A 24,664-nucleotide genomic window follows, 5' to 3' on the forward strand; every position below is an offset into this window, starting at 1 on the left:
CCCCCCTCCTCCCCCTCCTCCCCCTCCCCCTCCCCCTCCTCCACCACCGGCCCCGGTCCCGGCACCCCTGACAGCTACGCCCTCAGCTTCTCCTGCCTCCGACAAAAGTGGATCTCCAGGCAAAAAGACCAGTAAGACATCCAGCCCCGGGGCAAAGAAACCTCCCCCAACCCCACAGCGAAACTCCAGCATTAAGTCCAGCAGTTGCACGGAGCACCCTGAGCCCAAGAGACCCTCAGTAGACAGTCTAGTGAGCAAGTTTGCATCGCCAGCAGAACCCTCAGGATCTCCCAGCAAAGAGAGCCCACCACCTCCGGCGGCGCCCCCCAAACCCGGAAAACTAAATCTTTCTGGAGTTAACCTTCCTGGAGTTCTCCAACAAGGGTGTGTGTCGACAAAAACATCTGTCCTGAGTGGGCGCGGAAAGGACTCTGTGGTAGAATTTCCTTCTCCTCCATCCGATTCCGACTTTCCACCCCCTCCACCTGAAATAGAGCTTCCTCTGCCCCCCATAGAGATTCCAGCTGTATTCTCGGGAAACACCTCTCCAAAAGTGGCAGTCGTTAATCCTCAACCACAGCCATGGTCCAAAACATCAACGAAGAAGGCCCCTCCACCCACACGACCCAAACGGAACGACAGCACCCGCCTCACTCAAGCAGAGATCTCTGAGCAGCCAGCAATGGCCACAGTTGTGCCGCAAGTGCCCACCTCTCCCAAGTCCAGCCTTAGTGTCCAGCCTGGATTCCTCGCCGACCTCAACAGGACACTGCAACGCAAGTCCATCACCCGGCATGGTTCGCTCTCCTCCTCCCGCATGTCCAGAGCGGAACCCACGGCCACCATGGATGATATGGCATTGCCGCCGCCCCCCCCGGAACTGCTTTCTGATCAGCAGAAAGCCGCTTACGGAGGTAGTCATATATCGGGCTATGCAACATTGCGGAGAGGACCCCCTCCCGCACCCCCGAAGAGAGACCAGAACACCAAGCTCTCGAGGGACTGGTAGTAGCTACCGCAGGACTTTGTTTTCATGGTATCTGTAATCAGTTCTACAATCAGCTCACCTGACACCTACGACCTCTGGTGTTCAGAGCCTCCTAGTATGATGTTGTTCAGGTAGTATCCAGCTGTACGTGTGTGTACGTGTGCGTGGACACGCATGGCTATACATGTACGGACAGTGTGTGTGTGTGTACATAGCTGAGAGTGAGTGAGTATTCCTTTGCTCTCCTGACCTGAATATGGGTTTGCATATTTTGGTGGAAGAGGCATGGAAGGGGATGCGTGTCCTGTCCCTTACGATTTCTGTTACCTGCCACGTGGATTGGACCAAAAACTTCTAATCACTGACTTAGAAGGCATTTCATAAGTGTTCATGTGCAGCCTCTCTGTGCATGTTGTGTATTATATAATAAGGAATAGATGTATTATGTGCTGTTTCTCAGTTTGCGAAGACAGCAGAGTGTTTGGTGTATCGATGGGACTCTTGTGTTTGTTTCTTCCCCAGTTGGCTGAAGTTCGAACTGCTTGGCTGACACTTCATCACTTATACATGAAGGGGCACTTTAAATCAGGAAACTGTCAGCGTCATGGGTGGGTCACTAGTGCAGAATGGGGAAGTTTCCACAGATGCTGTGTCCGTCCGCCGTTGTGCATAGGAAGTAAACACACGATGGAACTAAACCATTCTAGTTGTAGTGCCGCCATGATCCCACCTGTATCTAGGATGTGTTCTGTCACAGGTAAGCTCTTTGCCTACAGTACATGGGTGATTTAGTACTGCAATCCTGGATAGTTCTTTTTGTACTGTTGGAATCTTTTCCATGAGCTTTGCGAAGCCTCATCAAGCTTGGCTTCGTGATTCTTGTTTTGATTTGTCATAAGGGAATATCTGACACAATACCCCTGGAATGCTCTGTCCCAGTATGTTTTTGGGTCACCAGTTATCTTATAGTGTGTGCTTTAGGTAGATGTTGATAGTAGAGATCTGTAGACAATTGCTCTATCAAATATACACATCCCATGTCCGATACAGTGCATCATTACAAAAACAAAATTAGCTTCTGAATTGCGTCTTTTTTGTGTGTTGCTCTAGAATGGGTGATTAGGAAAGAAGCAGGACTGCCCCCTGTGCAGGTATCATTTGTCAGGTTGTGTATGGACTGTAGTGTATAACAGAGAATCCACTGGAGTATGGGACTCTCCCAGAGGAAGGGGAAAAGAGAGGTTTTTGACCATTTCATCCTTAGCTACTAGAGCACACTCGGATTCTTGCTTGCTGTGGCCTGGTTGTGGAGATTTGTCCAGGTTCCCGGGTGTTCTGGTGGAGTAGTGTAGTCCAAGTACAGTGAATGACATTACATATTCTGCATGTGCAGTTTGGTATAAAATGGAATCATTGCTCTAATGACACACTACATTCTCTATGCTTCACACTACGCTTAACACCTTTGTTGTTGTTGTTCTGTGAATTTTCCTTGGTATATGAGAGAAATATGTACTGTCTCATCAGTTTATGATGATGAAGTGACCATTACAAATAAAATGCAATCTCAGAGCTGCTCTTAAACAATAAAAACTAGCCATCCCAGCAGTGATATACATGAGCACATCTTGTAATCAAAGTCTCTACCTGTCGTGAATAAGAATTACCAGTGCAAACTGCAAAAATCTTTGACATTGTCCCATAAGAAAAAAGTGAGGTCAGTGCAGTGGGGCAGAGATAGTAAAGAATTTAAGAATAAGCTAAAGTTGTACTATATACACAAGATACTCCTATAAACCCACCTCCAAAAAAAGGACTGCATCAGAGAGAATATGAAGTGGCACCTCTCCATTGCCTAGATCTCTAGGATATTATTCAGCAGTTCCTGTGCTTATAGAGCAATAAGAATATGTACCATTGTGCATTTTTTAAAGCCCTGCTCTTTAAAAGATACTTTTTGGATCTTCTCATTTGTTCTCAAACTTTGTGCGCTTGATATTTTTAGGCTTATGAAGTGACCTTTAACACATCGGCACTGTTAATTTAAGCACGCACAGCAATTTTGGTAATGGTTGAGCACAGATGGCCAAGCTCCGCTGTAACTCGTGAGTGAAGTAATTTCCCACAGTTCTGCCTGCTGCCTGCACTTTTATATTCTAAGGATCACCCTTATTTGTCAGGTAAAGTGATTAATAGGAATCCAGTGATAGAAATATTCATCACTAGGGTTTTTGTGGTGGTGATGGTCTTTATTTTATATGAAGGTGGACCTCAACTTTCCTGGAGGGGAAAAACAATAATATTCCCTCAGTCTTCCTTCACCCATGATTTGGGCCCTAAGATGCAGCCTTGCTTTAGTCAGTGTGGGGTTCCCTAGGACTTCTTGGCTTGTGTCAGTCCTGACAGCCATCCAAACTGATGCTCCCACGTTATCACTTTCCTGAAAGAGCAGACATCCTTTAGAACGCTTGCAGCACCAAGAGGAGAGCTGTGTTGTTTATGCCCGAATCCCAGGGCTTGTCTCCAACAGGTGGTTTTCTTTTACGTTTCTCCAAAGACAGAAAAGGCTATTAATCAACTTTTCCCCCCTTTGTTTTATGTGAAACACTGCATCAAAAAAACCCACAAAATAATACATTAGATTATACTTCTAGCTTTTTACTCCCTAGTGGGATTTTTGTTGGGATGAAGTTGTGTGGAGTTCCTTTGAGATGACTGTTAACTTTTGGAACTTCTCTCTGGTGTGTTGTTGGAGAACACGGACTGCCTTCTTCCACTGCCGTCTGCTCAGAAGCCTTCCAAACCCATGTATCTGCTTCTGGTCAGAGAAGAACATCTGGGCAGCTGACTTGGCTGTAGTGAGAAGTGAATAGCGTGCTGTCGAGGGCAGTGCAAACAGGCGCCTGTTTCAGCTAGTGACTTGGTTAATAAGTGACACCCTCCACTCCTACCACAGATCATTTCAGAATTGGTGATCACCCTGTGCTTAAGGTTTGGGTACTAATTCTGAAGGGCAGCAGAACCTATTCTGTTAATAAATGACATAGGGACACCCGGGTGGCTCAGTCGTTAAGCGTCTGCCTTCGGCTCAGGTCATGATCCCAGGGTCCTGGGATCCAGCCCCGCATCGGGCTCCCTGCTCCTCGGGAAGCCTGCTTCTCCCTCTCCCACTCCCCCTGCTTGTGTTCTTGCTCTCGCTGTCTCTCTTTGTCAAATAAATAAAATCTTTAAAAAACAAACAAAAAAAACGACATAGGTTCTAGGTAAGAATATAAATGCTAGACTCATTGAAATTTTATTCAGCTGCGTTTTTACTACTCAAACACATTTCTTCAGCTGCTATAATATTCCCTTAGGATAGGTATTCTTATGGCTTTTATAGGTACCCACCTAACTGTAAATGGGATTTTTTTTTTTCATTTCTGGGACTTTTTAAGATGAGAAAGATTGGTGACTTAAAAATTACAGGAAATAATTTTCACCAGAAAATGTCAAAGTAACGTAGACGTGCCGGTGTTTTACAGCCCTCTAAAATCAAAGTGCTCCTGCCCACTGGCAGCATATACTCCGCTAAGGGCCACGAACTATCCTGGAAGTCCTCTCTCTGAAAGTTTACTTGCCACTAAAAAGTGCTGAGTTTATCAAGAAAGTTTATAGACAAAATTGGGAGATCATGAATAAATAACTCCAATACAGTGACAGCTGAGATCAAGATTAATAGGAGCTGTGCATCCAGTTAGTTTCAGAAGCTGCTCTTCTAGGAGCATACAGCCGCTAATAAGCTTGTGTCAAGGATGTAAGGTAATGAAATAGCCTGGGAAAAAAAGTGTCAGGTAATGGTATGGACCGGTTTTATTTGACTATCAAGCCACCAACAGAACCCTTTGTCACCTTTTTTTCTTCTGCTAAAAGCAATTTGTTACAAACACGAGGTGAATTTAAACAAAAAACCTTTCCCCTAGTTAATTTTTCATATACCTTCAAGAGCTAACAAATTACAACTGAAAACAGTGTCTCAGATTTTATTCAAGTTTAGACCAGTTAAAAACCTGTATGGCCCTATATGATTATAGGTGTAATGATTTGCTTTAAGTAGGTATAATAATTTGGATTTCTACACTTGATGAGAAGATGTCTGTTTCTAAAACTCCCTTTTAGGTTGCCAGTACCTTTTGGCACTTTTGGCTTTTGCTTATACACTTTACATCAATGTGGGTTATCCCTAGCCCTACAGGAATATGTGCTCACGCACCAAGTTGAGATTTGATGCACAGAGAGATGCAAGTACAATGAAATATCCTATTTTTTTTAAGATTGATTTTCCTTTAAAAATTCAGTAGAACATTTCTACACTTTTAACCAGTCTATCCCTCCAACTAAATAAGTGCTCTGTTCTTACTGTGCCCTTGGAAGGTCTATATGTAAAAGAAACCTGAAAATAAGCTGTAGAATAAATTTGCTAAATAACAATATACTTGATAAACACATTAAGGGGAAAAAATCTCCAATTTGTTTGCTCTTTGCTGAAGAGAAGACACTATCTGCTATAATCCCCAGTGCCTTGAACTCTTTTGGAGGAATAGCATTTAAAAAATATCCAACAAGCAAACTTTGAGGTGCTAATGAAAGAGAAGGAAGATGAGTATTTGTAGTTTGTGCAGAAATAGAGAAAGTGTCTGTCTCACAAGAGATGGCTTTCATCTACCTGAATGGGGTCTGGCCGTTTTCTACCAAAGACATTTAGAGAAGTGAGTCGAGTCAGGGTGATGGCAATTACTACATATTAAAAGATGGCTAAGTTCAGAAGTGACCCTGTTGATCACAGATGGCTATTAATACCAAGCTCTTAACTGTTGAAGCCTCAACCTCTTCTTAGGCAGAACACGCTTGCAGCACTTACAGAAAGTCTTTGCATTTTGGGAACTGTCCATTGTTTGTCAGATTTATTGTAACCTAATACCAAAAACTGCCATTTTTCATGATTCCTACTTCCTATATATTTTTTTTCTTCTTGTAAATAATCCCTCCTAGAAAATAAGCATTAACTAGAAAATAAGCATTAACTGGAATGTTTCAAATGATTTTGCTTAATTTTACCATTTGCCACTAGTGAACTCCTTTTATAGAAATGTACATTTACAATATCATTAGCTTGTGCTAAATGTTGTAAAAACACTGTTTACTGTTTTAAAGGAAAGTTGCACATATTTAACTGGGATTGCTCCTTTTCCCATTTCTTGAAAAAATGGAGTCAAGGCTTACACTGTTATCTAGGCTGTGGGAGCTTTGCCATAGATAGATAGATACAATGTAGGAATATAGTTTTTTAAAGCATGAAAAGAAGGCAAAAGGAACTGCATTATAAAGTACCTAATAGAGAACATTATTCAAGATTATGATTATGCACAGCTCGGTAAAGGTGAAGTTACAGTTTTTCTTTCAGCTTTGTTGCTATTTTCTTCTGCTTAAATGTACGCTCTCATTTCATTATGTGCCTTGCTCCCTGATTGTGCAAACCTATATATAGATATATATAGATATATATATGAGAGAGAGATATATTCAGTACTACTGACGATGTTTTTTTGTTTTTTTTTGTTCTACTGCTGGATTAAGTTATTTTCCAAATTACCAGTTACTGTCGGTGAACTATTGTAACGGCTTAGGACAGTAGTCATACAGTGTAAATTTTTGTTTGTGTTTTCATTATGTCTGCTTACCCAATCCTTAATAAAAAGAATACATAGATTTCATTTAAACATGGGGACTTGACTGTTTGTGGATCGGCATCCTTAAGAAATTGGTTTGGGCTGTTTATGTTGTGGTGCCCGTAAATTAAGTGGGAAGGTAAATTAAACTACAATTTGATATGTTCAACTGGTTAACTTTTAGTTTGTACCAATAGAGGAGAAAGAAAGCTTTGACTATTGAAACTAAGATTTTCTTCTTTAAACAAAGTACAACCAAATTCAAAATGGGATGCTTTTTGTTTCAAAGCTTTGGTATCACACCAATTATGTGTTGGCCTGCCACGTCAAGGTATGTATAAATGTGTATTTATAACTTATTTACAAATCACTATCATTTGTCAAACGAGGGCAAAAAAAAGCCCTCTCCTTTTTTGTATTAAAAGAATTGTATTTAGGGGCAAGTGATCAGAAAACCCTCAGGTTAGAGCAATAGGGAAGGATTCTCTCCAGTACACTTCGATTTACCACCTTAGTAACCTCTTCGGTTACTTGCATAAAAGCATTCACAAGACATTTGGACATTGTAGAATTTTATTTAGGTCAAGTTCTTAGTACACAACAACAATTTCAAATACAATTTTGAAATTAAAAAGTGAAGATTCCCCCACACTCAGCTGGAGGTGGCTTAATGGCACACACAAGAAACATTACTGGCAACAGACTGCTCCCTCAAGTTTTCCTGCATGATTTCTACTCAATTCAGGATACCAACCCTCCCTGCAGGAGCTTAAAAATACAACTGGCCAGATCACAAGTTGTTTAACATTCTTTCTTGTAAACCATTTTAAGAAAAAAGATGCATGGACACAAAATATGAAAAACTGCTTTTCCATAGAATTCTGAAGTTGCAAAAGACATTTCCATCGTAATGTGAAAATAAGCTTTTCGTGTTTGTGTTTTACAAAAAAATCTCAAGATACTGAGCAAGGATCATTTATACACAGCTAGGCCCTATCGTTTCATTTGTCAGTTTTTTTTAAGATTTATGAAATTCTCGATAAGAAACAGGAATAAAGTAAACGTAAGGTTATGAGCATAATGTCCATTTAAGTACTGTTTTATAAGGCTCTCAACTAAGGCTCTCTGCTGTGCTCCTGCCAGTGCTGAAATCAGGTAACCTATTTTTGCTACACAGTACTGAGTGGAGTAGTAGAAGGGTTAACATGAAGATAATTTTCACTAAGTTGTGCTTAGTACACTTTTTTAAACAGTTTGAATACTGATGGAATTTATCGAAACAGCGTATCTTTTCAAGTATCTTCCTGAAGACATCAAGTAGCACTCATAATTTTTAAAGAAACATACAGCATATTCAATTAAGACAGCTGTAGAAAGTACAGGCGTTGAGTCAGGAACTCTACTGTTAACTAGCTATTATCTGAAATGAAACATCTAACCTCATCAATTAAAATGAACTAAAATTTTTTAAATCTCAACGTAGCTCTAAAATTCTATGATTCTAAGTAAAGCATGGAAGGGAAATCATCACCTTAACACCAGTCAGGAGTTCCTGGCCAAGGAAGTTCAGAAGTGAACAGAGGGGAAGTGACTCAGATCCCCATTTTTTTCGAAGACTTGGCAGGTGACTGCCAATTCCTTCATCAAACCCTTTTCCAAGGGAAAGGTGGCCTTCAGGATATGTCATGCTCTCTCCACCGAGGAGAAAAGGTAATTAAAAAATAAAAGGAACAGTTCTTAATGCAGAAAGGTACCTGCTAAAAGAAAATGAACACAAAAGGATAAAAGCAAACTACCATCATTTTGATGCCTCTCAAGCAGAAAAATCCTAAGTAATCATCTGTAATCAACATAAGACTGCTAGGGAGCACAGCTCCATCACAGACATCACTGTAAAGATGCATAAACCTTCTGTCTAGCTGGGTAAGAAACAGCAGCAGGATGGAGGGAAAGAAAGGGAGGGATAAGAAAGTCTCACCTAAGTGACTTCTAGGAACACAGCAAAAGTAGCAGGCCCTTGCCACCCCAAAGATGAGAACAGCAGGTAGCCAAAAAATGGAGAATACTGAACAAGACATCTTAAAAGAATCGTATTTACTCCAAATACAGCAGGCTGAATCTCTCAGGTCTAGATCTTGACACTAATTTGGTTTTTGATTTATTGCCTTAGCCGTAAGGTCAACAAGAAAGTTATTTTCATTCATCTCCCCCAGGCCTTTCAAAAAGTAGTACCAAAAGTGGGGGGTGGGAGGGGGAGAGACTCTTCAGTCACTTTTACTTTTTTTAAGGAAAAGCACTTCAGAAGGATAAAAAATCCCCTCTCCCATTAGATTCCCTCTATCCTGTTAAAATGGTTGCTTACAAGTCAGATTTTAGACTTGAATCATCTTTGCCACAATATTATGTATCCTGTAAGATTTCTGCATTCATTTGGAATTCCTACTACCAACCATCCTGTAGTTCATAAAAAAAATAAATAAATTGGGGGGGGAACTTACAATAAATCAAGAAATACTACCTTCACAGACTATTAATAGCATGCAATCTGTGAAATATTACATACATTAAAAGTCTCCAATTACTGTAGGCCTGGCCCGTCATCATTACATAGAATCCTTCCAAGACAATATATAGAATTCAGAACTGTACAAAAATTTAAAATATGCAGAAAATCCAACAGGTGTTTTTAAAATAATTGTATACATTAGTGTTAAATAATACAGAAAAAGTCAGCTGACCGATGGAGCCCCCTCTGCTGCAGGTCTTCAGTATGAAGGACTGCACCAGTGTCTTCTGCAGGCCACAATCCAGCAGGGGTCCAACAAGCAAGGTGACCGCCACCAACTTTTTTTGCACAATTATCTTCTCTGCTTCTGTAGGTGTGAGCTGTGAATACTACACTGGATTTCAAAATACCTTCTTGCCTTAAAAATCCACTAAGCTTTCTCAGCACAAAGCTATTGAAGTAAAAGCTGGAACACATCTAAATTTCAAAACAGTTTTCCTAGTTACACACCAACACTAAGAAGAGTTTAACCTATCCAGGTAGATAGTCTTGGTCCATAATGAACCTGAAGGCTCAGAGGACACTCAGGGCCATTACTTTAAAGGAAAACAGAGCATAAAGAATGTCAAGATGACCTAACAAAAGCACGAAGTGGAGGCAAGTTAATGAACGCTCATGTTGAAGAAATCTAAACGCAAAATAGCTACCTTGCAATATGTGGGGGAAAACCCCCTGCAACTTTAAAACAAGAAGTCTTGATAAGGGAACCCTATATCTGGGTCTGTTAAATAGTGATGAAGTTTTGTGCTCTGAAAACAGATCTACAAGTGGAATACTAACTTCTGCTTACACCATCTGAATTCCCTCATACACTAGTGCACTTGTTCATTTTTCAATCAGATCCCCCTACCTACATTATCCTGTTCAAGGCCTTCGTTTGAAATAAACGCAGTGCTTGCCTCTCCCCATTTTACCCAGCACCGGGAAATGACCTGGCAAAGTCCCTGGGACGGGGACAAACCCATGGCAGCTCTGGGCCCGTGAGCTGGGTCCTCACCACAAAATCCAGCTGCTGAGCAGCAAACCCTCCTGGACCCTTTCATGAGTATTTCTTACACTGCTTAAAGAAGCGATGGTTAAAGCCAGCTGCCTTACAGGCTCCACTTGAAGCTGTAACTTGTACAGACAGAAAAAAATACTGTTTCGCTCAAAATTATCTTGATTTTTATCTATGTAAGTAGATTAGTATTTGGCCTTAAACCTCTCATCCCACTATTCTTAGTCCAAGACAGAAGGTTCAAATTCTTGCCAAGAGCAGCGACTTCAAAAGCCAATCAAAAACCGGGAGAGTATTTACCTTTCCTAGAAATAAGTAGACTCAGCAGCAGCTAACACTGGCCATTAACAACATTCGGGGAGCACAGTAGCAAGCCTTTGATTCCCAGTGACTGTCAAGGGACTTCACAATAACTGCTATTTTCCAAGAAAGAATGTTTTCCTAAATAGTGAGAGAAGTAAAGAAATAGCTGGTCTGACCTCCAAGATTCTACTCCTGGAAACAGTGCCTAAGGCAAAGGTCTAGGATGCCTAGAGCACAACATTTTCTCCAGGTCAGTCTCTTCAGAACCTCAGGAACCTCACGTCTAGCTTCACACGCCTGCTTCAGTCTGTGAGCCAGGCGACCACGCGTCACACGCCTGGGCCCACAAGCCCTCGGTGGCAGCTCAGTCTCCTGCAGCGGCCGCAGCACATTGAAATCAAACCAGCAACTGTTAACCACCCTCGCAATGTTTGGGGACTCACTTCATCATCCTCAATCTACAAACTGAAAAACATGAAGGGGGGATGCAAGTCAGCAGCACTCACTCACTTGGTGCACTCAAGTGCTGAGAGAATGCGGAATTTACAGTGTTAAGAGGAAAAAAGCCATCGAAACAGTTATAAAAATGGTTACGTATGCTATTTAAATACTAGTTGTCTCCTCCTCATCCAAGTGGAAGAAAGTGTGGGGCTAGGGTACAGCACTAGGGCCACGAGGCTGACCCTCTAGCACAGGCACTGAAGAACATCCAATGCCACAGATTCTGCAGGAGGAGAAATCCCAAGGGTGTACAGTATTCCTGAGAAAGATCCCAGATTTTCTGATTCAGTCTTAACCTGATTTGTTTTACAGAGTTATATGCTGTTATACCTCTGACATATTTAGAAATGGTCACTTTATTTTAATCCAAACAGCTCAGCATAGTACAAATAATGGCAGAAAGATCCATTTGTTCAGATTCAGCTTGCTTTTTTAATACTGGGGAGTAAACCAAAAAAACATAAGTAGTTTGTGTCATTTGTATCCTTCCTTCATTTCACTGGAGGGGAATCCCCAGGGCCTTTTGATAATCTGGGAAGACCTGACTATTCCTGTGCGGGAAACACAGCTCTGCTGAGCTTTACTCAGAATAATGCATGATAGACTCAACATAATTCCCAGGAAAGAGCCCAGTCACTCCATTCATAACTCCCTCATACCAACCATCGTCATTCTTCTTGATGACATAAATAATGGCTCCTTCCTGAAAGGACAGCTCATCTTCCTTGTCTTTTGTATAATCATAAATTGCCACAACTAGAGGGGGGAAAAAAATAGGATATGAAAAGAATAACATCCCCAGGAAGACAGACACAAATAAATGAATATCCATCCTTTCCCAACTGCCGCGGTACTTCAGTGACTTTCTAAACACAAACTAAAAAAATTTTTTTCTAATACCCAGTTATATACAATGAAATCCCATCTTGGAGAGGTCAGGTTCAGAAGAGTATAAAAGAGAAGGAAAAAAAAAAATCACATTTAGTCAAACTTACCCTTCAGGAGCCTAGGGGAAAATACCTTACTGAACCAGAATCGGGCAAGATGGCTGCTACTTCAGCTGAGCTTGTTTAAGCACCATATTGTGTAAAAACACGTATCTTTAAACATGCGAATTATACTAGTGCAGTAAGATGCACCATAAAAGGCAAGTGAGAAAATGAGAATAAGGGAATAGCGGACATCTCCAAGTTTCTAGAACCTATACCTATTCATGAAGTAGAATAAGCAGTTGAATTCCCACGAGTTCCGTGTGTCAAAAGTGAGAGTTTACTATATATATTCTTTCAAAACACAGGCTGCATTTTGCCAATTTAACATATCCACAATGATGGGCCAAAAGTTTTAAGAAAACAAAGATACCTGTCAGGCCTCCTGTAATTTTCACTGCTTAATTAACTTGGTAACAAAGCTGACACAATCTCTGGTTGCTGATTGTTAGACCTCAACTTGGGATACCTTATAACTTGCTCAACTCCACATGAAGATTTATTTTTATAAAAGGATCCTCCGTACCTTTACTATACCACTCAGAACTTCACTCAATAAAATCTCCATATAGCCATCATTCTGATAAGTATATACTGACTTTGTTAGTTTCTCATGCAAACTTAATCCTCACATAAATAAGAGAACAAAACAACAGGGACTTATGATTTAGTGACTTGCCCTAGTTACTTTTTGTTCTGGCCTGCTTCAGTAAAAATTAATATGGCTTTCTTAATCTCTGAATATTTGCCATTACAGCAATCTATTAAGGATACCAGAAAATACTTTAGAGGAGCCTCGGAAGAGTTCGTAGAGTGTACTTCTCAAAACAGAACCAAACACCTAAATACAAATACATTAGATGACACAGAAGTTTAACTAAATGGAGAGAATACAAGATATGTAGAGTACTTCGTACTTCTAGTAAACTTAACATCTTTTAGCTTTTCTTTGAATTGATAACATTCTTAATGCTTCTGGAAATGCAAACCCCCTGCAAGTAATTAGGAGGAGAAGTCCTGCTAATTCTACCTCCTAAACCTCTCAAATCTAAACACTTTTCTCCATCATCAGCAGTCACTGCCCTAGTTGGGGCAGCAGGCTTTAAGAATACACCTATCACCCAGTACCTAAAGATCTTCTGAGCAATAGGAGTGACAGATAATTTTATAGAGATACTTTCTAGATTTTCAGCTTTAAAAATACTACTTCCTTACACCCGAAGCTAATATAACATTGTATGTTAACTATGCTGGAAATAATTTTATATATATATATATATGTATGGCTTCCTAAAACTGGTCTCCTGGAGATACCTTCAATCAGACATCAGTCATAAAAATTCTCATTTCCTGTTTATCCTTAATAGTGGACTAAAAGTACAAAACAGTTCTGAGTGCCAAAGGGACAATTCAAAATACTGGTGTGGTATTAAGAAGAATCACTCCACTGATCAACCCAACCTGTTTGCAAAGTTCCTTTGCTTTTAACAAAATTTAAGAAATACTATACTGGAGTTACCAGCTGACACATGATCAAACATAATTTTTCAAGGCAGAACATTATTTGATTTTTGGCAGATAACTCTAAAGGAGTTTAAAAAAATTGAGTGGCATGCCACATGAAAAATACTTCCATTTGTATCTGCTTATTTATGTGAACAAGGTTTTCAGCACCATGGCCTCACTTGAGGCCCTCATCTCTTGCTTAGAAAGGTATCCAGCCTGGTCTTCCCTATTCCTATTTTTCTTACTGCCTAATGTATTACCACTATTACCAGGTTATCTTAAAAAAAAAAAAAAAAAGTTAAAATATAAGTTCATGGGAACTTATAAACCTGCTTAAAAATATTCCGCAATTTCCTTCTACCATTAGATTTTTTAAAAAGAAAAAAAAAATGCAAACACCTCAGGCTGGTATTCAAGGCTTCCCACTACTAATTACAACTCACTTCCCTTCATACCCCACCCTCTCCCTACAACCCACCATGTTACACGTGACACTACTCACTATATCCCAAACCACCATGCCCTTTCACTCAGAGGATTCTGAGTGAATCCTTCTGGACAGCCCTTCTTATCTTTCTTCTTTGCCTGAGAAACTCCTACTCATCATTCAAGACACACCACAAATGCCATGTCCTCTGACCAGCTTTCTGGAATCCCCAGGTAGAATTAATGGCCCTATTCACTTTTTGACAATCATTAATGGAGCATCTTATGCTGATTTTTAGAGATAAAAGGTGAAACAAGACAAGGGACTGTCATAGTCTTGTGAAGACAGAAATGTTGTCTGATGAGTTACCATACATGGTTTATACTTCTACCAAGAAGTTACATCATTGAGCTGGAAGAACACAAGAACAGATGGCTTGACAGAAGGAAGGGACATAAAATGGGCACTGACAAGTTGAAGTTTGCCAGGAAGAATTTAACGCTAATAAAAAGTACAGGTAAGACTCAATCCCAGGTCTGAGATCAAGCTGAGGACAGTGGTTAAGAATGTGGGCTCTAAGGGAAAAAAAAAAAAAAATGAATATGGGCTCTAGGGTTATATCACCTAGTTCAAATCTCAGCTCTAGCACTTGTAAGTTTATAGAACATACTTAACTTTGTTAAGCTTCTTTTTACTCAACTGTATAATGGGAATTACAATAGTGCTAATACCTCAAAACAACAGAACACTGTTATATTAAATGAAGCAATGCACATACAAGATATAGCCCAGGGGCCTTGTTTATGATAAGTAAACATTATATAAATGTTAGCTTCTTTTATTATCATTAGTAACTATTATGATATACTATCTTTTTTGTAACACTAACATTTTCTGTTATATAAATTGTTTTTGAACCCCAATTTCCTAGTTTGCAAAATGGGGAGACTAATTGCCTTACATACGTAGTAACTTTAGCATTATGCTAAGCACATAATAAATACATAAAAACATCTGTTCTTTACCCAAGTTAAATCAAGATCCTCACGTATACACATTATCTCCATCTGGCTAGTATAGCAGGAATCAAAGGTTAAGATAAACCTCCTATGGCAGTGGTTCTCAACCTTGGAATTACCGCAACCTTGGAATTATCGGAAGAACCTTAAAAAATTCTGGTGCCTGAGATGCATGCCCATGGATTCTGGTTTCTTAGGTCTGGAGGTGCAGACATATTAAATGCTGCCTCGGTGACTCTAGAATGCAGGCAGGCCCTACAGTCTAAGCTAACAAAATGAGTCATTAGGCAGCAGCCTTAACATTTGATGCACATTCAAACAAAAAAGCAACCATAAGCAAAGCATGGTTGGTTCTTTTTGTTTTGCCAGAAAGAGTAAGAGCTTACTTGATTTTCATGTTAAAATTCTGAACTTAACAGGTAAATCAAACTTTGAAAAACATCTTAGAGAACAATTCAGGCATATTCTTTTAAACTCTAAAGAGTTACTTGGACTGAAAGCAACTCACTTTCCTCTCTTATAAATTTCCCCAGATTTTTAACATACTCACTGAAGAGTACATTTTTAGAAAGCAAACCTTTCTCTTCCATTGTGCCCTTCTTTTAAGGAATAACTGAGCTGGTTTTTCAGAGCTGAAAACTGTCATCGCTTTATCTAAGAGTTTGTAAAGATAGGGAGTTTGTAAAACATGTCAATGCCCAAAGCCATACCCTACTACTGTAGGACTTTGGGCTTTTTTTCTTAAAAAGAGCTTTATTAAGGTGTAATTTAGACACAAAATACAACCACTTACGTGTAGAGTTCAATGAGTTTTGTCAAATGTATGCACTGTATACATGACAAGTACATCACCACCACCACCACAATCATCATACAGAACACGCCCACCACTCCGAAGTTTCCTTTTGCCCCTACGTAAATTTCCTCACCCACCAGTATTGGTCCCTGGAAACCACTGATCTTCTAGATTTCATTTAAATGGAATCATGAAGTATGAGTCTTTAGTGTCTAGATTCTTTCATTAAGAATAATGCTTGAAATCCATCCATACTGTTGCTTGTATCAATAAGTTTGTTCCTTTTCTTTGCTGAACAGTATTCCATTGAATGGATGGATATCCATTCACTAGTTGAAAGACACCTGAGTTGTTTCCAGGTTTTAGCTATTATGAATAAAGCAGCTATGAAGGTTTGAGTTCAAGTCTTCGCATGAACATAGATCTTCATTCCTCTTAAGTAAATATGTAGGAAGGGATTGCCAGATCAGGTGGGCAAGTATGTCTAATTTCATAAGAAAACAGACAGCTATTTGTCAAAGTAGCTGAAACATGCTGCACTCTCATCAGCAAAGCCTAAGAGTTCCAGTTTCACCACACTTCCTCCAACACTTGGTATTGTCAGGGTTTCTAACTAGAGTCATTCTAGAGGGTGTGTAGTAGGATTTAGTTTGGTTCACAGTGGCTTTAATCTGCGTTTCCATAATGACTAATAATGTTAAGCATCTTCTCATGTGCTTATCTGCAATTCATGCAGCTAACTTGTGAAGTGTGGTCAAATTTTTTTTTTCTACAAGCTGTTTGCCTCCTTACTGAGTTATTTTGCAAAAATCCTTCCCGGTCTAGGCTTGCCTTGTTATTTTCTTTACAGCATCTTTGAAGAAGAAAAGTTTAATGAAATTCAATCTATCAATTTTTTATGTGCTCTCTATAATTTTTTTCCTAATCCCAAAACATAAAGATTTTCTCCTGTATTTTTCTCCAGAAGTTGTACAGTTTAGGTTGTACATTAGGTCTAAAATACATTTCTAGGGGCGCCTGGGTGGCTCAGTCGTTAAGCGTCTGCCTTCGGCTCAGGTCATGATCCCAGGGTCCTGGGATCGAGCCCCGCATCGGGCTCCCTGCTCAGCGGGAAGCCTACTTCTCCCTCCCCCACTCCCCCTGCTTGTGTTCCCTCTTTCATTGTGTCTCTGTCAAATAAATAAATAAAATCTTTGAAAAAAAATACCTTTCAAGTTAATTTTTGTGTATGGTAAAATAAGGGTAAGAAAGTACATGAACATGAATTTTTTACCTTTACTTCACCACACAAATTTTTGTGGACTCACTCCTAACGGTTTTAGGTAGAATAAATCTGATGACTGTTGCTCTACCTTGGCCAGAAATGGAAGACCACTATTTGTTAATATAAGCTCCCCAAATGATGGCTATCCAATTGTTATAGCACATTTGTTGAAAACACTACCCATCCCCATTGAATTACCTTGAGAACCTTTGTTAAACAATGTATATGGATCTTTTTCTAGATTCTGTATTCTATTGATTTATATTTCTGTACTTCTATCAACACCACACTGTCCCGAATACTATAGCCTTAGTTTAAATCCAACATTAGTCTTTTTTTAAAAAAAAAAACTGTTTTGATTCTACGAGATCTTTTGCATTTCCATATAACTATTAGAATCCCCTTGTCAATTTCTATAAGAATGGCTCCTGGGATTTTTACTGAAATTGCATTCAATTTACAGATCAATTTGGGGAAAACCCAATTATTGAACAATAATCAAAGAGCATAATATATCTCCTGATTTAAGGCCTTTATTAATTTCTCTTAATGTTTTACAGTTTTCATCATATAGGTCTTACATATATTTTATTAAATTTATCCTGAAGTATTTCATATTTTTGATGTTACTACAAAAGGTATAGTCTTGTAAATTTCAAACGCCAAATGTTTGTTGCTCGTATAATTTGGGGCACCTGGGTGGCTCAGTTGGTTAAGTGTCTGCCTTCGGCTCAGGTCATGATCCCAGGATCCTGGGATCACGCCCCGCATCGGGCTCCCTGCTCAGTGGGGAGCCTGCTTCTCCCTCTCCCTCTGCCCCCTCATGCTCTAACTCTGGCACTATCTCTCTCTCAAATACAATCTTTTAAAAAAATTAAAAAATAAACAAAATCCAACGAATTTTGCACATTGACTTTGTAGCCTACAATCTTGCTAAACTTGCTTTTAGTTCTACCAGCTTCTCTCTGGATTCCTTGTAGGATTTTCTACATATAAGATCGTTATCTTCTGGGGCACCTAGGCGGCTCAGTCAGTAAAGTGTATGCCTTCGGCTCAGGTCATGATCTCAGGGTCCTGGGAGCCTGGCATCAGGCTCCCTTGCTCAGCAGGAGAGTTTGCTTCCCCCCCCTTGCTGCTCCCCCTGCTTGTGCTCTCTCGCTCTCTCAAATAAAAAAAAAAATCTTAAAAAAAAAACCCAACAGATCGTATCTTCTGCAAATGAACTATTTGATATTGTCCCACATATCTGTTGCTGTTTTTTGCGTTTTCTCCACTCTCATTTTGGATAGTTTTTATTGCCATATCGTCCAAGTTGCTGATCTTTTCTTCTGAAGTGTCACTTTATATACTGTTATTTTTCATCTCTAGAAATTCTATATGGGTTTCTCTCTCTCTTTTTTTTAAAGATACTCTGCTTCTCTCTTGTTTTTTTGTTTTCTTTTACTTTCTTGGACACATGGGCATTTGTAATATATAACAGCCCTGTCTGGTAATTCCACCATCTCAGTCATTTCTAGCTCTGTTTCTACTGACTGACTTTTTTTAGTTATGAGTTATATTTTCCTGCTTTTTTACATGCCTTGGAATTTTTGATTGGATGCTAGACACTGTGGATCTCACTTTTTGGTGCCCTGGATTTTTTTTACTTTTTTGAACAATGTTGGATTTTGTTCTGGAGATCAGTTAAGTTACTTGAAATCAGTTGGATGCTTTCAAGGTTTGCATTTAAGCATTTATTAGGGAAGTCCAGAGCAACCTTTAGTGTAGGGCTAATTTGGCCCCATCACTAAGGGGACACAGTTTTGAGGCCTCTTCTCTGTGCCTTGTATATTGCAAGGTCTTTCTACTCTGGCTGGTTCAGGAGCATGAACTATTCTCAGACTTGTTATTTCCAATAATTTTTTTGTAAACTTCTTTCTGGTTGTTCTTTTCCAATCTCAGGTAGTTTCTTCACACACATGCACAGATGAGTATTTAATCAAAGACTTACAGAGACCCTTCTGCAGATCTCCAGAGCTCTGTCCTCTTTGTGTAACTACTTCTTCTCTGTGGCCTCCCAAGACTCTGATCTCTACCTTGTCTATGCAGTGAGATCTCCAGGCTCTGTTTGGGTTCCACGTCCTTGTACTGTAGCCCAGAAATTTCCTCTAGTTAGCAAGCTAGGACAATCAAAGGTTTACCTTGTTTGACTTCCTTCTCCATCATGGGGTCATAGTCTACCACTGCCTGTTGTCCAATGTCTGAAAATCATTATTTTTTATATTTTTTTCTGAATTCGTTCCTGCTTTAGGAGGAAAGGTAAATCCGATCTGCTTCACCTTGGCCAAAAGTGGAAGTCCACTATTTGTTAGGGTAAGCTCCCCCAGTGATTCTAATGTGGTTAATTTTTAAAACCAGTGAGTTAGTGGCTTTGATTTCCTTAATAGAAAATTTCAAAATAGGATACATTTTTTTCTGAGCTAGTCTTGGTGAGATTTGGAAGCCTGTGTCAGAAAAGTTTCATTCAGAGAAATTTTTCACTTAAAAAAATGCCCAGTACTACTTTGCAAAGAAACTGAGAAACCGTTTTTGTTTAGAAGAAAGTTTCATATGCAGATGCTTGGCCTAAAATATCTACTAGAAGATACCACAAAAATAACTAATAATTTGGAAAAATCATCCTCTTCCTGAGGCATTCCAGAAAAACCCAATTTTTAAAATTTTTGTCTTACAGAAACCACTCATAAAAAAGCATGTTCAGTAGGAACAATAAATAACCATCAGTATAAAATCAGATAGTCACAGAATTTTACTAGTGTGACTTTCAAAAATCACGAACCTTGTAAACTAATAAGATGTTGCATAGGTTGTGCAAGCAAAACTTTACCTATCAGTAAAAAAAATAAGTAAGGTTCTCTTCAGTACCAGTAAATTCCATTTCTATGTAGAGGTGTCTTCCCATCCCTCTAGATATCCCTCTGAAACTTACCCTTTTCCAAGTAAGATCTTGGAGCCCACGGTGGGTCCTCTTCAGCATAAGGATCACTATATTCAACCACAGCTGCTTCCTCCTCTTCATAATCTTCTGGGGGAGGAGGAGGGGGGGGGGACTCATCAAAGACTGGTTCTTCCACAGGTGGTGGTGGAGGTGGTGTATCTGAAACTGAGAATGTACCAAGCTGATAACAAAACTACACGTTATGCAAAGTTCAGTATTTCCTATCCAAGCTTCTATATACACGGAATATAAATCTAGACTTGAAAATGATGATCTTTCAAAAAATGAGTGGGCAAGAGAAGGAGAAGGCTCCCCACCAACTATAATGTTTCAAATCTCCAAGCATGACTTTCTCCTCCCTTTGGGTGAGGACTGATGGGTGATGAATAAAGCTTAGCCAAAACAGTAATTATTAAATGAGCCTCTTGGAACCTGTTTATGCTAATGCAGAATCCTCTTTTTCAAAGAAAGAGATAAGTACAATATAGTTTCGTTTTATATTATATCCAAGGAGCAGTGGTTATCAGAAATAATAATAATTTGGACATGTACAAGCATATTTAATTTATAATAAATTAGAATGCGCTTGTGTATAGTCAAATATTAGCAATCTGCATTCCTTTCAATGAACTTTTTTTAAAATAGCATTTTACCAAATTAGTGGAATGGAAATCACAAGACTTTGGGTAACTTCATCCATGAAGATGTTTGTGTTTGCTGTTTTTTATAGAGAAAGAGAATTTCAACTAATTCAGACTGATTTATGATCCAGAATTTCTCAAGCTAAATATCCAAGAGTGACTTAAAAATCTCTCCTTGTGGAGATCTGCTCCCACAGCTCAAGTATCAGCATATAGTAACATCTAAAAGATTATCTCCAAACTCAGGCAACTCAAAGCTTTCAAAATGCTTGGTACATAACTGAGCACAGCTCAACAAAATAAACTGGGTAAAGCTGCATTTATCAGCTGCCCAATTTTATTTATTAATTCTTATTTATGAGGTACCAGTACTGTTTCTGTGAAATCCCCTGAGCAATCCTGTTTATTTTCTATCTGTCATCTAAGCCTACTGATGAATCTGAGAAGACCGCTGGTGTCTGGGGAGGACTGGCCACACCAGGATCACATTCTGTCCTATCCCAGTATTTTTCCACCTGCTGCCAGTCTACCTCCCAACCTCTCTGCTTGACGCACTTCAAAACTTTACCCATTAAAAGGGATTCTTTTACTCCTAATGGGTTTTTTAAATAAAAACTATAGATAGGTGATTTAGCATATATTCTATGACAAATTACATATGGTTGGGATAAGAATCAACAATATAACCTATTTGCACTTACAAGGTAAAGAGATTGACTAAACAATTACATAAAAACAAAGATCCAAAGGAACACTGTCTTTCAAAACAATCACCTTGAGAAATTACACTACAAAATTACTCAAAGATTCTGCCATTGCTTATTTTTACCATTTCTTAGAACACCTCAGAGTTAGTTTAATGAGACGGACATAAGCTACCATTTTTTACTTAAAATATTCCAATTACTCAGCTAGCACTTTCTGATAATTTCATTTAATCTTTACCTTGTGAGGTGTGTTTTTAATCCTCGTTTTATGGATGTGGAAACTGGCTTTCCAAGATTAAGTAGTCCTACACTAAGTAAGTGGAAGAGCAGGAATTTGAACTTCAGTGCCTGTTATCTTAAGAGATACACTATTATGGGACGAGATCAGTAACTTTAAAGTCGTGATTCACGATTATTTGTTCAACAAACATCAACTGAGAGCCTACTATGGTTAGCTACTATGCTCAGCACTGGGACAGAGCAATAGGCAAAAATCACAGAGACACGGACAACCAAATTTTCACTAGTAATTACGTGCAGTAAGTGCTTTAAGTCACTATGGAAAACACAGCAACAGACCAAAACTCTTATGTAGGTCAGGAAAGGTTTCCTGAACCTGAAGAATAAGTAAGAGTTAATGGCCAGAGGGTAGGATGGAGTGAGGGTAGATATTTCATGTCAGATGTAAAGGAAAAAAAAAATACAAAGGTAAGAAAGTAGGAACCCTTCAAAGAACGGGCCAGAGTTCAGTAGAAAGAGGCATGAGGAAGCTGAAGAGGACTAAGCAGGAAGGGCCTTCCAATAGTTTGAATTCTATCCAAAGAGCAATGGGGAGCCATAGAAGGATTATAAGAAGAATAATAGAATCATAGCTGCACTACTCAGCCCAGTATACCTGGTTCCAAATGATTCCAAACTGTTTCCAAACATCGATCTTATTACAGACTATCTGCTACCAGAGTATCTTCAAAATAGTATACCTGAAAACTATGAAGATAATTCTAAAAGACAAGTCTGTATCTTTTCAAGGTGAATGTTTTGAAGAGAACAACATTCATTTGAATGCAGAAGTCTGCTGTGTCTGGAAAATAAGCCACAGCTCACCTCATACACAAAGTTTTCTTATTTTTATACATTTTGTAGGTGAGAAATATATATATATATGACTATGGAAAGAAAGAAAAGGCTCATGGTTTACCTTCCAATAAGCAAAAGTTAAACTATTTTCAGAAGCTAGCAAACAGAGATGCAAAGGCACCTGAAAGAGACACCGAGCCCTTAGGCAAGTAAGACTGGATTATAACCAGTTAAAATACAACAAAGAAATGTGTCCATAAAAAGGAGGCATTTGGTTAGCTATAGAAGCACAAAAAAACAAACAAACAAAAAAACAAAATCCAGGGACTAAAGTGTCTGCTCTGTGTCAGATGCTTCTCTAAGTGCTGGGGAAACAACCAGCCAACAGAACAACCAAAAATTCCTGCTCTCATGAGAGCTCACATTCTAGTATCAGCAATGCCCATCGAAGAAGCAGGAGTCCTAAGCAACAGAGTGCAAACATTTCTACCCCTCTGGTCAGGCCATCCCTGTTACGAGATGCATACATTGGGCTTCTTCATACTGATGGCATTAAAACTTTCATTAATGTAATTCCCCTGGTTCAGATTCCATGCCCATCATGCAACCTGATGATTGTGATGTGGGCTCCTTGTATAGACCACTCATAAAAAGAGAATTCGTCTATCTTACGGACTATGTTCCCGGGTGTGTGTAACAGCAATTCCTCCCTGAATGTGATACAGGCCTCCTGCTTTGTAGGTATCAGGCTCCTGAGCTTCCTTAATGCTTCCCTAGGAGATTACTGAATGGGTCAATAAAATTAGTTATCTAATCCTGCATGTCTCGACCCCAGACCACAGGCCAATGTAAATTCATCGCCAATCTACGGGGCCTTTTGGGAGACAGACTGGCAATTTGGTCCCCTGAGTCCTACCACGGCATGGCCATCTTTATACCTGGAATCACAAGACTGGAGGAAGATGTTCAAGCTGGCCACAATACCCTACAACTCCAGTGATGGGAAACTAGGCTACTACTTGTTTGAGCAACCCCGAGAAAAAGATGGGATATCTGGTGACTAAGTAGCATCTCCTTGGTTAGATGTGGTCTTTCTTTTCTTACATGTGCTTTATTTTACTTTTGTCTTATCTTCACTACCAGATTTTAAGTTACCTGAAAGCAGAGGACTTCATCTTAATTATTTTATCATTCACACTAGCTGCTCACCCAGTGACTTGTTCATAATATGCAAATATGTGAAGCATCAGCGAATGAATTACTATTCAGCCAATCATATATAAATGACATTTTATGCCTATAATCTGATCTACAGCATAAAGAAGACATAAACTTACTATTTTCTTGGACTCTGGCCACAAATCCCATTAAAGGTAACTGAGGAGTTACCTGTAGAATGGAGGGAGGAGGAGGAGCAAGAGATACTGCAAAAACAAAAAAGGTGTGGAGGATAAGGGGTAAGGGCGAGTTACATTAAAAGGAAAGGCTAATACAATAAAATGAACATAATAAGGAGGGAAACCACTATGTACAAATATTTTATAAGCTATCTTAAAGATCCTCTTTTGAGGGATAATACATTAACACAAAAAACAAAGTATTGAGGGGAGTTTAAAGAAAGTTCTAAAAATTGTAACAGGAAGCATTTATTATATACAGATCTATTCTAACATGTAACGGCAAACTGATCTTGTCATATCACTAACAACATGTCTTCTCAAAAAATTTCTGCAGATTATTACAAATAATTTGGTCTTCAGGATTTTAAAGGTTACAAGTTTAAATGTTCATCAATACCAGGAAAAAAAAATTGCATCCCAACATCCTAAATTTATACTTTTCATTACTTCATTAACAGGCAAATTAATTGGTTCTTCATTCATTCATTAAATATTTACTGACTTTCTAGTAAGTGGCAAGCACTCTGCTAGGAGGCCAGCATCAAAACCATTCTGAGAGTTAGGTCTGTGTCATTACAATTTTTCATAATCCCAATTCATACCAAAAAAACACTGAACTCATTCAAATCATTCTCTCCTCCCCAGGGTGCCTTTTCTTCTATCCCAAACACCTGGTACAGTGCCTAGCACTAGTCAGCCTACAACAAATGTTTAATGTATGTAAATAAATAAATGAGGTACATGCCAAACAATTGCCCAAGATTAATTCTACAATTATAGTTTCCTTCAGAATGGGTA

At 39.1% G+C, this 24,664-nt stretch overlaps 2 protein-coding genes across 17 annotated transcripts in view; one reads left to right on the plus strand and one right to left on the minus strand.

Moving 5' to 3' along the window:
- The window catches only part of RAPH1 (Ras association (RalGDS/AF-6) and pleckstrin homology domains 1), a 55,741-nt gene extending 49,000 nt beyond the window's left edge, over window positions 1–6,741 (plus strand). Inside the window, 1 exon segment of the mRNA XM_028112154.2 lies at window positions 3–6,741. Coding sequence (XP_027967955.2) covers window positions 3–1,009 — 1,007 coding nt within the window. The 3' untranslated portion in view covers window positions 1,010–6,741.
- The window catches only part of ABI2 (abl interactor 2), a 157,527-nt gene that overhangs the window by 35,235 nt on the left and 97,628 nt on the right, over window positions 1–24,664 (minus strand). For 3 of the 16 annotated variants that reach the window (XM_028112156.2, XM_028112155.2, XM_028112162.2), the window contains exons 8-10: window positions 23,804–23,890; window positions 20,033–20,206; window positions 11,727–11,819 (exon numbers count right to left, since the gene is read on the minus strand). In XM_028112156.2, the coding sequence (XP_027967957.1) occupies window positions 11,727–11,819; window positions 20,033–20,206; window positions 23,804–23,890 (354 nt within the window). Of the gene's footprint in view, window positions 1–7,251; window positions 11,028–11,401; window positions 11,502–11,538; window positions 11,820–20,032; window positions 20,207–23,803; window positions 23,891–24,664 lie in introns of those variants that run through there. The other 13 variants (XM_088021584.1, XM_088021583.1, XM_088021586.1 and 10 more) reach the window with 7 other exon arrangements.

Source organism: Eumetopias jubatus, unplaced genomic scaffold (assembly GCF_037043125.1).
Source record: "Eumetopias jubatus isolate StellerSeaLion01/CBP00866 unplaced genomic scaffold, mEumJub1_p1.0 scaffold_3, whole genome shotgun sequence".
NCBI classification, from domain to species: Eukaryota; Metazoa; Chordata; class Mammalia; order Carnivora; family Otariidae; genus Eumetopias; species Eumetopias jubatus.